Genomic DNA, 13,561 nt, shown 5'->3' with positions numbered 1-13,561 from the left:
AAAGACCTTAATCAGTCGTTGGTCTCGGAATCAGGAGCCGTATGTCTATCCCATGTATGTTTAAATTCCCTTGCTGTATTACCCTCTACCACCTCTGACGGGATGCTGTTCCACTTTTCTAATAAAGCATTAGAGATTTGCCTGGAGTACAGGAAGGAAACAGGTCGTCCTCCATCTGTGATTGAACTATAGTCCCCATCATCCTTTGGTAACACGAGGGTCACATGGATGGTTTTTTTTAACATCCCGTAGAAAATGTACGTTCATTCATTGACATATACACATGTTCCAGCTTGAATAATATACCATATAAAACATTTTAGGGAGCGTTTATTTACAGGAGGGCTTTGTCCTTTGGTCACCATTATCCAAATTATTAATAGATCTTCATCTGACATCAAGATGATCCAACCGGATTGAGATCACGTGCATTTTTAACCCTTTCACTCTCCTGATGAACAGAAGTACCAAAAATGTAGATGATCTATAGCGCCGAACTGTCCCTCTTTCATAGCCAAGTCCCTGTGCTAATTTTTCCTCCCTTGAGCTCGGAATGTTTGCTGGGTATGAGGGTATCACAGGGTTCTACAGCCACGATAATGTTTTTGGAACTCATTCACAACACTGAGCTGATTCTTTACGGCAACACTAATGAAGTCCGTTCCTCCATAGACTTCCATTAGTCAGAGCGTCGGTCGGGGCGATTAAGACCGAGGGATTCTTTTGTTTCCCACATACAGTGTGATAAGCAGTCGGGGTGTTTGTTTAGTAGATCGGGGCTCAGATAGCAGAGAGAGGACTGATACCAATGGCTGATCTGCAGCTGCCTATTGAGGGGCGAACACTAGAAGAGTTTTTCGGCTGGTGTTCCCCTTTAAGTTAGATACACAGGGTCACGCCATCCTGCGGACAGTCTCTCGCACGCCGTTCCCCTTATTCGCCGGATGAGTCAGCCTTGCGAACCTAGACATGATTAAAATGCAAATAATAGCTGGTGTTGACAGCGTTTTCCATCTTCCGTCAGCAAAGCGTTTTCGCGGCGGAGGAGCGGATCCTGTTCGGATTCGCCGTATCCTGGGGATATTTTAACCCACACCTGCATTCTCGAAATAGCAGTGCGCAGCTGCTCTGCCGTGGCACGCACTGAATATATTCCTAACGGCAGCTCGGGGCCGTACATTTTTAGAGAACTAATCAGGTTTGTACTGCGTGTTGTGATCAGAATTTCACCCGTTGGAATGTAGGTGCGATGAGAGTCAGAGGGGATGACTGAGCAAAAGGGACAGTTTAATGTCATTGATACCAAAAGGGACAGTTTAATGTCATTGATACCAAAAGGGACAGTTTAATGTCATTGATAGTCAAAGGGACAGTTTAATGTCATTGGTAGCCAAAGAGGACTGGCTTTTAAAGTACTTTATGAGTACTTTAATATGCATCCTTTAAAAGGTTTAAGTAGCCAATGAGGTCAATGGGAGCACTTTCCATGCATTTATATGAGGGGTCTCTTTAGACCCCTCCCCCCTTGTTGTTGTCAGAGCCAGTGCATTTGCTGTCTGGCATTAAAGTGCATATGGTGACTGGAGTCTCCCTTAAAGACTAAGATGTCTTATTTTGATTTCTTTATCAAATAAACATAAAAAAAAAGAAAAGATCATTGCCGGTTTGGTGGGATAGATGAAATCTACAACATACCTTGGTGTGGCCATTTATTGATACAGGTGATGGACATAGTATGCTACACATCTTACCGTAAAGGGTTAAGGGTTTGTGGTGTCACCAAAAGCCACCTCCCTTGCGCAGTTCCTAGAACTGCTTATTATTAAAGGCTCATAGAATTCAGACTCAATGAAGTGGAGAACAATTAGTTTGACATGATGTGCAATTTACAGAACGATTACATCGTTAACCGGATGATAAAAAATAATAATAAAAAAGCAGCAAGTTGGCCACATATATATATATATATATATATATATATATATATATATATATATAACACATCTATTATTAGTACTATTATATGAATATTAGTGCATATTAATATAATGATGATAATAATAATTTGTTAGTAATATGGTTGTAGTAGTAGTAGTAATATGGATATGTATTATTGTTAGTAGCAGTAGTAGTATGGACAATAATAACAACAACAACCTTAACAATAACAATAACAATTTGGATTTCAGAAGTCCTCCAAGCCCCAGAGGGCGTGCTAGTTATTATTCTACTCTATGGTTGTCCCAGTACAAACAGTCGAGCTCGATCGGCCCAGTTTGTTTTGTTGTCTACGTCATAGCGTTGAGCCGGAAGTGGCTATTGTGTGCGTTTCAGCATGGCTGCCGTGGATGTCAGAGGTGGGTAACAGCTCTTTATTTACAATTCTCGATTTGGCAGGAAGATAAAACGATTCGTCGTATTAACAGGCCTGTCATTTCTAGTAAATAGTAGTGAAAACGACCACACCTGGAAGGCTGCTTGGTTACAGTTGTTAAGGAAGCCATGTTTATCTTCTTGATTTGTAGATAACCTGCTGGGTATATCCTGGGTTGACAGCGCCTGGATTCCGATATTAAACAATGGGACGGTTCTGGATTACTTCTCAGAAAGGAGTAACCCGTTTTATGATCGGACTTGCAATAATGAGGTGGTTAAGATGCAGAGGTTAACACTGGATCATCTAAAGTAAGTTTTAATAAAGCATTAATAATCATGATAAAGAATTATTTAGATTTTACTTCCTTTGTGGGCTTATTAGTATTTTAAGTAGCCTTTTTATTTTATTTTTACCAATTTAATGATAATATTATTTTTGCTACTAGTCTTTTTATTAGATATAATAACGTTTTAAAGTGCTAGTCCCATGCTACGAGCATAAAGATAAAAGGTTTTAAAATGATCTCATTTTCTATATCTACTAAATTGCCAAAGTGGCCAATAATTGGAAGCCTGCCATTAATGAATGTTAACCTAAGGGGACTACTGAGTTTAAAACAATAGGTAGCCTGAGGTCTGTGAAACCCCCAAAGCCCTGACTTAAAAAAATAAATCACATTCCAAAGTATCCTGTTTATTCTGTTTATAATATATATATATATATATATAGATAGATAGATATATATATTTCTAATTAATCTGTAACGAGATGTCACAATTATACGATTATAATTAATAATATTTAATATTATTCTTGTCCCAGTGCTGCTGTTTTATTAGCTCTATTCTGCCGTTATCATTATTACTTGCTCATTATGCTGTTTACATCTGTCAGCCAGATGATTGGTGTTGAATATATCCTGCTCCATGCCCAGGAACCCATATTGTTCATCATCAGGAAGCAGCAGAGACAATCCCCTACACAGGGTAAGCAAAGCGCTAATGCCGGACAAAGCTCAACCTCCAGCTTCATCGGTCCTGTTGCCACATTAAATGATTCTATGTAAACCTCCAGCTGGCCCTGTGAGCCACGCTGGGTTCTTGCTGGTCCCTGCTCAGCCCTTTGTGCTCTACCTAAAGGTAGTCACTCTGTAGCGTTCCGAAATCATAATTGTGATGCAATGTTGTTTGAGGAAAGTTACTGGATTGTTGGCCGTATTTCTTACACCTTCTGTAAATCTGTAATAGTTATATATCTGTTTATTTTATACAGTTATTCCACTTGCTGATTACTACATTATCGCAGGAGTGATTTATCAGGCTCCAGACATCGGAACGGTTATTAATTCAAGAACGGTAAGGTTTATATATATATATATATATATATATATATATATATATTAGTCACACAATAAATTCAAACGGTTATTAGTGAAGTGGTTCAGTCTTTACATTAACGTGCCTTGTATTTCATAGCTAACAGCCGTGCATGGGATTCAGTCCGCATTCGAGGAGGCAATGTCCTACTGCCGGTACCACCCGTCAAAAGGATATTGGTGGCATTTCAAAGACCAGGAGGAACGAGGTACCGTTTTTTAAACGCCATTTATATTTTTGCAAATGGGTCTAGAAGCCATGGCTCGTTACCTATTGCTGTCTGCCATGAAAATGTGCATGTACAGCCCTGGGAACAATTTCAAGACCTCGACTTTACGGGACAAACAAGTCCTCAAATCTTGAAGAGACTCTGCTGACGAATTCAGGGGTCCCTGATACCAACCGGTACCTTTTTTTTTTTATATATCTGTGTGCATTTTTTTATTCTTTCTCTCTAGATAAATCTAAGCCAAAGACAAAGAAAAAAGAAGAAGCCAGCTCCCTCTTCCAGAGACAGAGAGTAGATGCTTTACTTCTGGAACTCAGACAAAAGTTTCCTCCCAAATTTGTTCAGGTCAGTCTATTGACTTCTGCCATAATCCCCGGAAGCAATGATGTTTGCTACAACCATGGAGCAGTAACCGCTCGGCAAGAATAAGCTTAAAGATTGTTCCTTTCGGTAAATGTAGACCTATGCCATCATACACTCGGTAACTCTAAATACATAGTTAACTATGTGGACAGTAAATATATAGATCTTGTTGTGCTAATTATTAATGTATTAATATTTATATTTCTATATTACAGCAAAAGTCTGGGGAAAAACCAATACCCGGTAAGTCTTTTTGTGGTTATAATATGAAGTGGCCTCCGATTCTCCTGAAAACGTCACTGTTACATAGTCGCGTCTACATATTCCTATGCGCTGTATTTGGCGATCTTTTCTAAACCCATCTATAACGTGTTTGTTATTGCATTAAATTCTTGAGACGTTGTCCCATTTAAACCTAGACATCTCTCTCTGTTGAATGTCTGCTGAGGTCCTTCTTGCAGGCTTTAGAGGATGCTTTTTAGAAGACTGACCAGAATCCATAGGTCATTAAATCTCTTCTCGATGAATGCGGAGGGTTATGGGGGGGGGGGACCCCCTGCTTCTAGTGCAACATCTGGGTCCAATCAGCATTGTGCTGTTAATTTCAAAATAAATTATATTATTTATTATTTTTAGTGGAACAAATAAAGAAAGAACAGGAACCGCCTCCAGAAATCATAAAACAGGAGGAGAAGGAGCCGGTGAAAGTGTCTCAACAAGCGACAACCCCAAAGGGCCCTCCGGAGAAGAGAATGAGACTGCAGTAGCCAGAAATGCTACAGAATAATGGTTATTATTGAACGTTCCAGTGACTGAATCAAGCGCCATCAAAGCCACGTTTACTTTAATATTTGCTGCATCAGGACCAGCTGAGCGCCGTTACACGCGTGTTCATCTGCCCCTTTTAGCGTAGGCGACATCTAGAACACGAAAAGGAGTAAATAATACTAAAAATAATGCGGCGATATTTCTCTTCTATTGCCTGCGTTGCTCATAATAGTTTTTTTTTTTTAAAGTTTGCTGAAAATGTGAGTTCTTTTTCCAACTCAGGCAGCCATGGCTCTTACAATGTGAGTGCTGTTGCTCTTTTATATTTGGTTTCTTTGGATCCAAACCTTCCTGGCGTCCTAAATTCAAAGTTGCCTCGTCCCTTTTATGGGCCGCCGATCTCTTATGTCAACATAATAGTCCTAATTTATCTGCAGCTACTTTGGGAATGCTGCCCTTTGGAAGTTATCAGAACTTAAATGTTTAAACACACTCTGTTTCATTTTTGTTGGACGGCGGGGGAAAGCATATATGTCGCTATTTCAATTTTTTAGGCCACTAAGACACAGGAATAAAGGCCTGTTTATATTTATATCCGTTTGATCCGTGTTATGCCTCTTATTTAGCATGAAGCGTTCACTGCAACATAATACATGCCAATCAAGGGTAAACTGGTACAAAGCAATCAAAATACAGACAGTGGCGCGGAGGTTGTTGAGGGGTGCTCCTCAACCAAGTGGAACTCCAGGCACGAAGACCCTTTCTCAACCCCCTTCCACGCACTCTGCCTCTTTATTACCAATGTGCCCAGGTGCCACCAGCTGATTCCTGGGTTGGCTGGCACGAAGATCAGCCTTGAGGCAGGGTATGACCTTAGTTTGGGGCAGGAGGTGGACCAGGGTTTGGATGCTCTTGGGAGCTTCTGGTGGACCTGCCATTGAACTTCACCTTATCCAATTTTTGAATAGAAGCCACCAAACTCAGCTGTCAGGATCCAGCTTCCCATGAAGGTCTGGGTCCACCCAGCAGAGATCTCTGTCATCTACTCAAATGATAAAAATGAATGACACCCTGTTGATCCAAAGAAGCATTGGAATCCTGAAATCCACGTTAATGCCTTTATTGGGGTAACATAAAGATTATTTATTATGTTATATAGTATTATTATATTCCACGATCCTGTACAACAAACAAACAAGAAACTAGGCAGGTCGTGCCCTGCTCAAATGAGCTTACAGTTGAGGCAGAAGAGGTGGAGGTAGGTGATATTTTATACAAATAAGGGACCTCTGAGTCCTCGTAGGCTTTGTGGCCACATCTTTTTCTATCTTGGCCCAATAAAAAGTATGAACAAAGTCACCACCCCATATATTAAATTTGCAGGGGTCATATATTATGTAGAGGGTATAGAGGGGGGATATGATAAGACCATGATGTTTAGAGATAGGCTGCCCAGTGTATTGGACTTCAATATTGTAATCATGCTGTTATGAAGTATACACAAACCAGGAATCATGCATTAGCAGCGTCACAGACGTCGTCACACACAGCACGTCACAATGGAGCAGGCGGGGGACTACATCCCCCAGAATGCTCCGCGGCATTCCTCGTCCTCCCACGTGGGCCCTTCCTGCCTGGCGAAACTGAAAGTGACCCGGCTGCGCTTCACCTTCAGCTCTTGGCTTAGACCTGCAGGGGGGGCGGCGAGAAGCCGAACATGAGCGCAGGATCCGGGGCTGCGGTGGAGATGATCGAGCTGGCCAGAGGACCCTCAGGTACCCGATCCCACCCCCCGGGGTAGGGGCACTTCTTGGCATAGGGGTCATTGGGGCAGATGTCAGAAGTGCCCTGCAGCTGGGAAGGCCTTTGCTGCAGGGCTTTGGGACAAACCATACAGCTCACAATCCTATAGATCACTATTATCTATTGATGGATATAGCGCCATCCTATTCCACAGCGCGGTACATTGGGTAAATAAGTCGTGCATCACAAAACAACTTGGATTCATTAATTGAGGAGGGCCCTGACCATAGGCGCTTACAATCTACTTGTGATGGGAGTCGGAACGTCTAAAATGCCCCTTCTGGTGTCTTATTGCCCCTGGGATTCTTATTAACCCCTTTGTGCACGTCATTACATACAAGACAACTTTTCAGTGCACATCATACAATCTCCTTGTTGGATCCTGCTTCAGTATTTATAGAGTTAAACATATATATTATAACTTGGTGTGATTTTCTCCCATTTATACACTTTTGTTATTATTTGACCATATTGTGCAAACAAACAATGCTTTATTGTGAATTATCTGACAGCTGCAGGAAACGTTTTGCTTCCCAGTGTATCCACGCGATAAATGTTACAATTGGGAAGGATTTCCTTTTGATGATTAGAACGATCCTACAGATTTAACGTATAGCAACGCAGAATCCATCTATCGCCTCGCTGTATTGCCCTCTACCAATTCTGCTGGGAGGCCGTTCCACTTATCTGGCAACCTCTCCATAAACGAAAATTTTATTTAAAGCATAGACCTTAAAACTCCTGTAATATTTTATTCTAACACATATAACATATATGATGATGTAAATATAAATGTTCTCTCTTGGGCAGAAAATTTCCAGCACAGCCGGAACTAAAAGCTGTGGTGTACAGCGCTGTGGAATACGATGGCGATATATAAATCAGTAAATAATAATAAGTGGTCTGATTACCCGTTTTAATGTAGGACGAGCTTGAAGAAAACCTCCGGTGCTTATTACTCTGCTCCTCCCTGCTGCGCGGGGGCATCCTGGCTAGTGTGCCTAGGACCCTTTAACGCTTAACGTGCCAGGGACCGTCCTGTGTATTTATTTGGTTGTCCGTTTCCATCCCATGGGCGATGAAAGGGTTACAACGTTAAACGTTTGCATAATATTCAAATCCCGCTAAGTTATAAACTGCCTGTTTTGGAACGAGCCAAAGCATTAACTCTTAAAGTGCCGGAGGGAGGGAAATCGGCCTGCTTTGGCTTTTTTAAATGGGCCTGGTGGGGTTGGGGCTCTGCGATCGCTATGAATGGTCTTATTCACCGACGGCAACACAAACGACATTCTGAGCAGATATTTCGGCCCCCGCGGACATGCCTTAGTGTGCAGTCGGCCCACTAGAAGGCATCTATTTATACGAGTCTTAAGAGATTTCCAGACGTTTGCGTTTCGGATCAAGCGTGAAAGTAGTTTCCGTATTTGTTTTGCGGTTTGTGCTGAGAATAAAGGAGGCGCTGTGTGCCCAGGCATTGTTTAGGCTGGTTACCGGGCCGTATCCGGGCGCTGTTCATTTACATGTTTAATGTCTGGGAATGACTACGCTGCCCTGGCGGCCGTCAAATGTATTATTATTTTTATTTATTGTTTTGTATAGCGCCTTCATATTCTGCAGCGCTGTACAATGGCTACACAGGGCATACCAAGTCATATATAGTATAACAACGTGACTAAGGAGGGCCCTGCTCAAAGGAGCTTACAATCTAGAGGGAGCGATTAAAAAAAAAACTGGTAAAAATAAAGCAATCGCCATAGCAATGGATGAGAGGTCCGTGCTGATGGATCCACTTTGGTCGCTTGGACACGGCAGGGGGTTATGTATAAAGAATAACTCTGGAGCGTGCGCGGCTAGTCCTTGGACGGATTCAGTCCACGCTCAGTGAAAGCTCACTTAGAGAAGGCTGGGGTTTGAATTGCTTCTGTGGTTTCTATCAATCCCATCTTTAATGGTGTCTGCTCCACAAGGTAGACACTGTAGCTCGTTATACTTAATGGGTTACAGGAAAAAGGGAAAGCACATCGCCCCCCGTGGGGACCTAAAACCATCAGCTTCGAGATCTCTTCTCTTTATATCTTTAGTGTCCTTCGTCAAAGAACTCTAGAACTGTCACGAAGAATCTTTGATGAGGCAAACTCTTTGCTTAATCGGTCAAGTGGGAAATCCCAAAATCCGGAAATCAGTGCTGATTCTGGGGCCTCTGGGTCAGTAGGGTCTATTCACTAAACGGAGGGTTGACAGAGTTTACAGGAGAGTTGTGCCGAAGCTCCCTTCTGCCGCCTCACCTACATTCAAGCAGGGATATCAGCCATAACATAACCGAAAGCGCCGAGAGTCTTATATATGCCCACGTCAGGGTAGAATGGAAAGTGGTCAGTTCCAGACTGTGAATCTGAACCCCGAGACCCTAAGAATGGGGTCAAAGTTGCCGGATACGATCATAGGCTGTGCCAGAACAACGAAATAACATGATCATTTTTAGCCAAAACAATCAGGGCAGGCTGCAGGATGTTATCGTGTATAATTTGGAGGACAGTAGATAAAGGGGTAGGGGTTATACAGGGTTTGGGGCTGGTTTTGTAAAGGTTGTGTAATTCATATCTGTGTCCTTTTCTCTTTCAGGACTAGGGTTCAATATAGTCGGGGGCACTGACCAGCAGTATGTCTCCGAGGACAGTGGCATATATGTCAGCAGCATTAAGGAGAAAGGAGCAGCCGCCAACGATGGTCGGCTTCAGGAAGGAGACCGGATATTAGAGGTACGTCCATTTCACAGCCTGAGGGTGCTGAGAGTGGTTTACAGACCATCTGAACCTCGTCTTATTATCAAAACCGTGTGAGGAGCGCCCCGGGGCAACATAGCATAGTCATAGGTGCGGCAGGTTCTTGGCTTGGGATGACGCCCAGGAGCGTTTCATCTATAATGGAGTTGGCATCTGCCCGTCTCCATCGACAGGTGGATTTTACCAGTAATTGAAGGTGATCTCCCACCTACGTAGCCAAAAGTATAACAAAGCACAGCTTTAACAACTCCTACCCGTTATTCTGAACATACAAACCCTTTAGTAGAAATAATAAAATGAGACGTTTATTCGTCTGGAGCGTCACCAACAAATGAAACAAAGAAATGCTTCTCATTTACTTTCCCAGAGGCGTCTTCCTGTCTGCCAGGTCCGCCGTGCCCGTGATCACCCTCTAATTACGGTCCTTTTCTAGCTACTGCGTTCCGAATTTGCCTCTGGTATAACCGTTTGGGGGGAAGGGGGGAAGTCCTACATTTAAAGTTCTGTACCCCCAAATAAACCTTCTGTGTATGCCACGGGGCAGCAATATAACTTCCTGGTCCAAAGATCCACGTGATCATTCGTTCTCCCGTTCTTGAGCTCCTGATCGTTGTTGATTAGTGAAGGCAGCCGTTGTTTGAAGAAGACATCGTTTTCTTATGGCGTGGCTTGTTCTCAGTGACGTTTCTCCATGGAAAGAAACTTACATGCTGCGTGTTTTGGTTCTTCTTAGATAAATGGAGTCAAGTTAGAGAATCTCTTGCACAATGATGCAGTGGCCCTCTTCAGGAACGCCGGGGAACACGTGGTGTTGAAAGTTCATCACAAGGTCTGTAAACCTTAGTCTACAAAATCATGGCTTCCACCTGTGCTCCTTCAACCATGATGGTGGGTCAAGAGTCAGATTAAAAGTGTTCTCCACCTACTTTGGAACTCGAATTTCCAAACTCTTTCCAGAAATAATTCTTTAACAATTAAAAATGTTGCCTCGTTCTTATGCCTTTAAGGACTGCTTAATTGTCACGTGACACAAAAACATGACAGCTATTGGCTGCTGTAATAAAAACCCCAATAAGCCACGTTGGCTTAACATGCTGCTTTCTTCTGTGTAACGGCACCTTTAGGTTTGTTAGCTCCATGTTCTAGACCATCTACTGTATCTTCTTGGACCTGATATTAGGGAACCTCTGTTTATAGAACTGACGGTTTCAGTAGTTGTCGGACATACGTATACTTCACATAATTTGAGATTCAACTGGAAAACCCCCCTTTGTGATGTATAATTATCTTTTTGTTATATCTGGTGTCTTTTTTGTTTTCTCAGCTTCAGAACCAACCCAACGGCCCGTCCAGTACCCGGAGCGAGAGCGACCCCGAAGGGATATCATTGGCCGTGATCGCCTTGCCTATACTGGCAGCCGTTTTGATCTATGCGTTTTTTGCATATCGGCATCGCTCATAAAATTCTGAAGGGTTGATTGGTGAAAAAGCCATCGATGTTTAATATGTGTTGTCGTATCAGATACCTCCGCGATGCGTATATCTACTGCCTGGCCTTTGTATGTTCCCGTAGCTTGGATACACAAGCCACAGTATTGGGTCTCAAGACACTGAAATTAAGTTTTATCCGTACACACGTACCCTGCTAACTTATTGTGATTAATATCCTTTTTTTTATGCTGTGTATCAGTTTTGTTCATAAATATTTCATGATTTTTGATACCTATGGAATGTCTTAAATTGGGATTATGTGCAAGTCCTCTAGCTGTGCTGAGAAATAACCTCATAGGAAACCTATGAAAAAGGGTGTAAATCTTTAAATCCTGTAATCCCCTGTTATCTTCTGAAGCTCTGGATTTACTACTTTATAAGGAATCGTCTGATGATGATGATGATGACGGCTAGGTGAATACCATTTGTCAGCCATACAGTTGCTCTCGTGCTGTTCGTGAAATCCAGCTCCCGTGCTCACCAGCCAGCATCGCGATGGTTAGCTTCTGGCTGAGAACCATAGGAGTTTTGTTTCAACCCGCAGAGAACTACTGGTTGATTTCGTGCACCAAAGAGAAAGCTGTGCCTTCTTAAACTGTAGCGCTGAAAGTGCCTTCTAACTAAAGAAAAAGCATTCGAATGATCCAAAGTAACAAAACCTGTTTTATTGCCTTCATAATAAATTATATTATCAGAAAAACGTAGTGGGAAATTCCGATGAGGAGCCTCTACTTTACTGTGATTTTTAGTTTTATTATGAGCCCAAGAACATGTCCCACCCATCATACTTTGGTTTTTGGCCCAAGGACTATTGAGGGACCATCAATGTCCTCTCTCTCTCTCTGCCTAATTTTCTCATGCCCAGTATCTGTTTAGGGCATTGTACATCTATAACGGCTGGCAGCCCCGTTGTCGGGTTTGTTGAAAGCTGTGTCACCGCCGTGTTGTTCAGGGATGGAGGTACCTTGGTGCAGATGAGAGGAGCTTCTGTCTTCTGACACGGCACATGCGCCCAGCCTTAATGAAGCTGCTCTTGGCACTGGAGGGCATGGCATAGACCATCCTCTGGTGCTAGCCATACAATTTTAGATCATTCACAATTGCCGTTTTTCTCTGGAGATCAGTGACCCATGCTTTTCTGTTGTTTTCCTTTCAGAGGGCTGAAGGGTATGATTTATTATTTTGAAACCACACTTTCCCCGGTAGGACTGATCTCATGGGCCCTCTACCAGAACACTGAATTAGGTTGCATCTTCACTAGCTTTATATATTATATGGACCTGGCATTACCTGTAATGGGTGTGTTGGTACAAGAGCTCCCAGGAATCTTCTCGCGTTGATTGGAAAATACAGATCGCTTCTGTTGTCTAGGTCAAAGCCTGGGTCGGAATTACAGAAGTCTTCTCGGACTAAAGCGTGTTAGTTACAATCCATTCCGCGTTTGTCCTCTAGTCCTTGTCATCTTTTGGTATTTATTTTTGGGAATGTTTTACTCTACTCTCTAATGGATCACATTCCATTTGGATGTCTTGATCCTGTGATCAACGCAACCCAATGGGATTTACCCACCAATCGCTAACCACTGAATCACTTGCATGACATTCTATTTCTTACTCTGTTGAGTTTTTTTTAACATTTGTCAAATATTGAGATTCTTATATGTATTGCATAATAGGAGAACTCTGTGGTTTTTGATCAGTGAACGCTGTATGCGTAAATGCTAATAATATTTACCTTGCTGGAGATTTCGGCAGTGTCCCTCGGACAAAAGTCTTGTATGGGGAACCTATATGGGGAAATACATTGGGTTAATCGTTTCTGATATGTATACTTGATCGATCGATTCAATTGTTTTGATGATCAGCTGCATTATTTAATTCTTGAGAAACTATAGCTGGTCCCCATGGTAAACGTTTGGGTCTATTCAGTAAGGTTGGTAGAAGCGTTTGCAGGAGAGCTGCGGTTCCAACTTTTTCACTATACTTTTTTGAAGGTCCGACCTTGGTGAGCTTCTACTGCTGGAAGAGCTTGGCTGGCCATGTAGAATGTATAGGTCGGTCTCCTCTCTCGTTGAACTATACATTTATACAGGACCAGCCCTTCTTGCTGGAGAAACCTGACCATTTATAATGAATAGTGAAGTGAAGGAGTTCAAACCACAATTCTCTTGCCAAACCCCCCCCTAAAGACCATGTCCAGAGGAGTTCAAATGATAACTTAAAGCCATATTGGCAATTAACCCGTACAACTTTCAAATGCTCAAGCCACCCAGTTTTGGAATAGCTGGCACATTGCACCTGGATGGACTACACAAATTCTATCTAAATAACGGAAAAACAGGACTGGAATGATGGAACGTTTACCCTCTTAC

The 13,561-nt window shown here is 42.4% G+C and overlaps 2 protein-coding genes across 2 annotated transcripts; both read left to right on the top strand.

Moving 5' to 3' along the window:
• Positions 1–2,204: 2,204 nt before the first annotated feature.
• MED6 (mediator complex subunit 6) lies at positions 2,205–5,235 on the top strand. Its single transcript, XM_053475670.1, has 8 exons — positions 2,205–2,357; positions 2,526–2,685; positions 3,272–3,363; positions 3,650–3,732; positions 3,853–3,961; positions 4,212–4,327; positions 4,561–4,588; positions 4,982–5,235. The coding sequence occupies exons 1-8, from the start codon at positions 2,336–2,338 to the stop codon at positions 5,110–5,112; spliced, it is 741 nt and encodes a 246-aa protein (XP_053331645.1). The 5' UTR covers positions 2,205–2,335; the 3' UTR covers positions 5,113–5,235.
• Positions 5,236–6,745: 1,510 nt separating this feature from the next.
• On the top strand, positions 6,746–11,890 carry SYNJ2BP (synaptojanin 2 binding protein). The gene is made up of 4 exons (XM_053475673.1): positions 6,746–6,888; positions 9,539–9,675; positions 10,433–10,528; positions 11,024–11,890. Exons 1-4 carry the CDS (start codon positions 6,831–6,833, stop codon positions 11,159–11,161), a joined length of 429 nt encoding a protein of 142 aa, XP_053331648.1. The 5' UTR covers positions 6,746–6,830; the 3' UTR covers positions 11,162–11,890.
• Positions 11,891–13,561: the final 1,671 nt, after the last annotated feature.

This window comes from Spea bombifrons, chromosome 9 (genome assembly GCF_027358695.1).
Source record: "Spea bombifrons isolate aSpeBom1 chromosome 9, aSpeBom1.2.pri, whole genome shotgun sequence".
Classification (NCBI taxonomy): domain Eukaryota; kingdom Metazoa; phylum Chordata; class Amphibia; order Anura; family Pelobatidae; genus Spea; species Spea bombifrons.
This window is presented reverse-complemented; position numbering and strand designations above follow the sequence as displayed.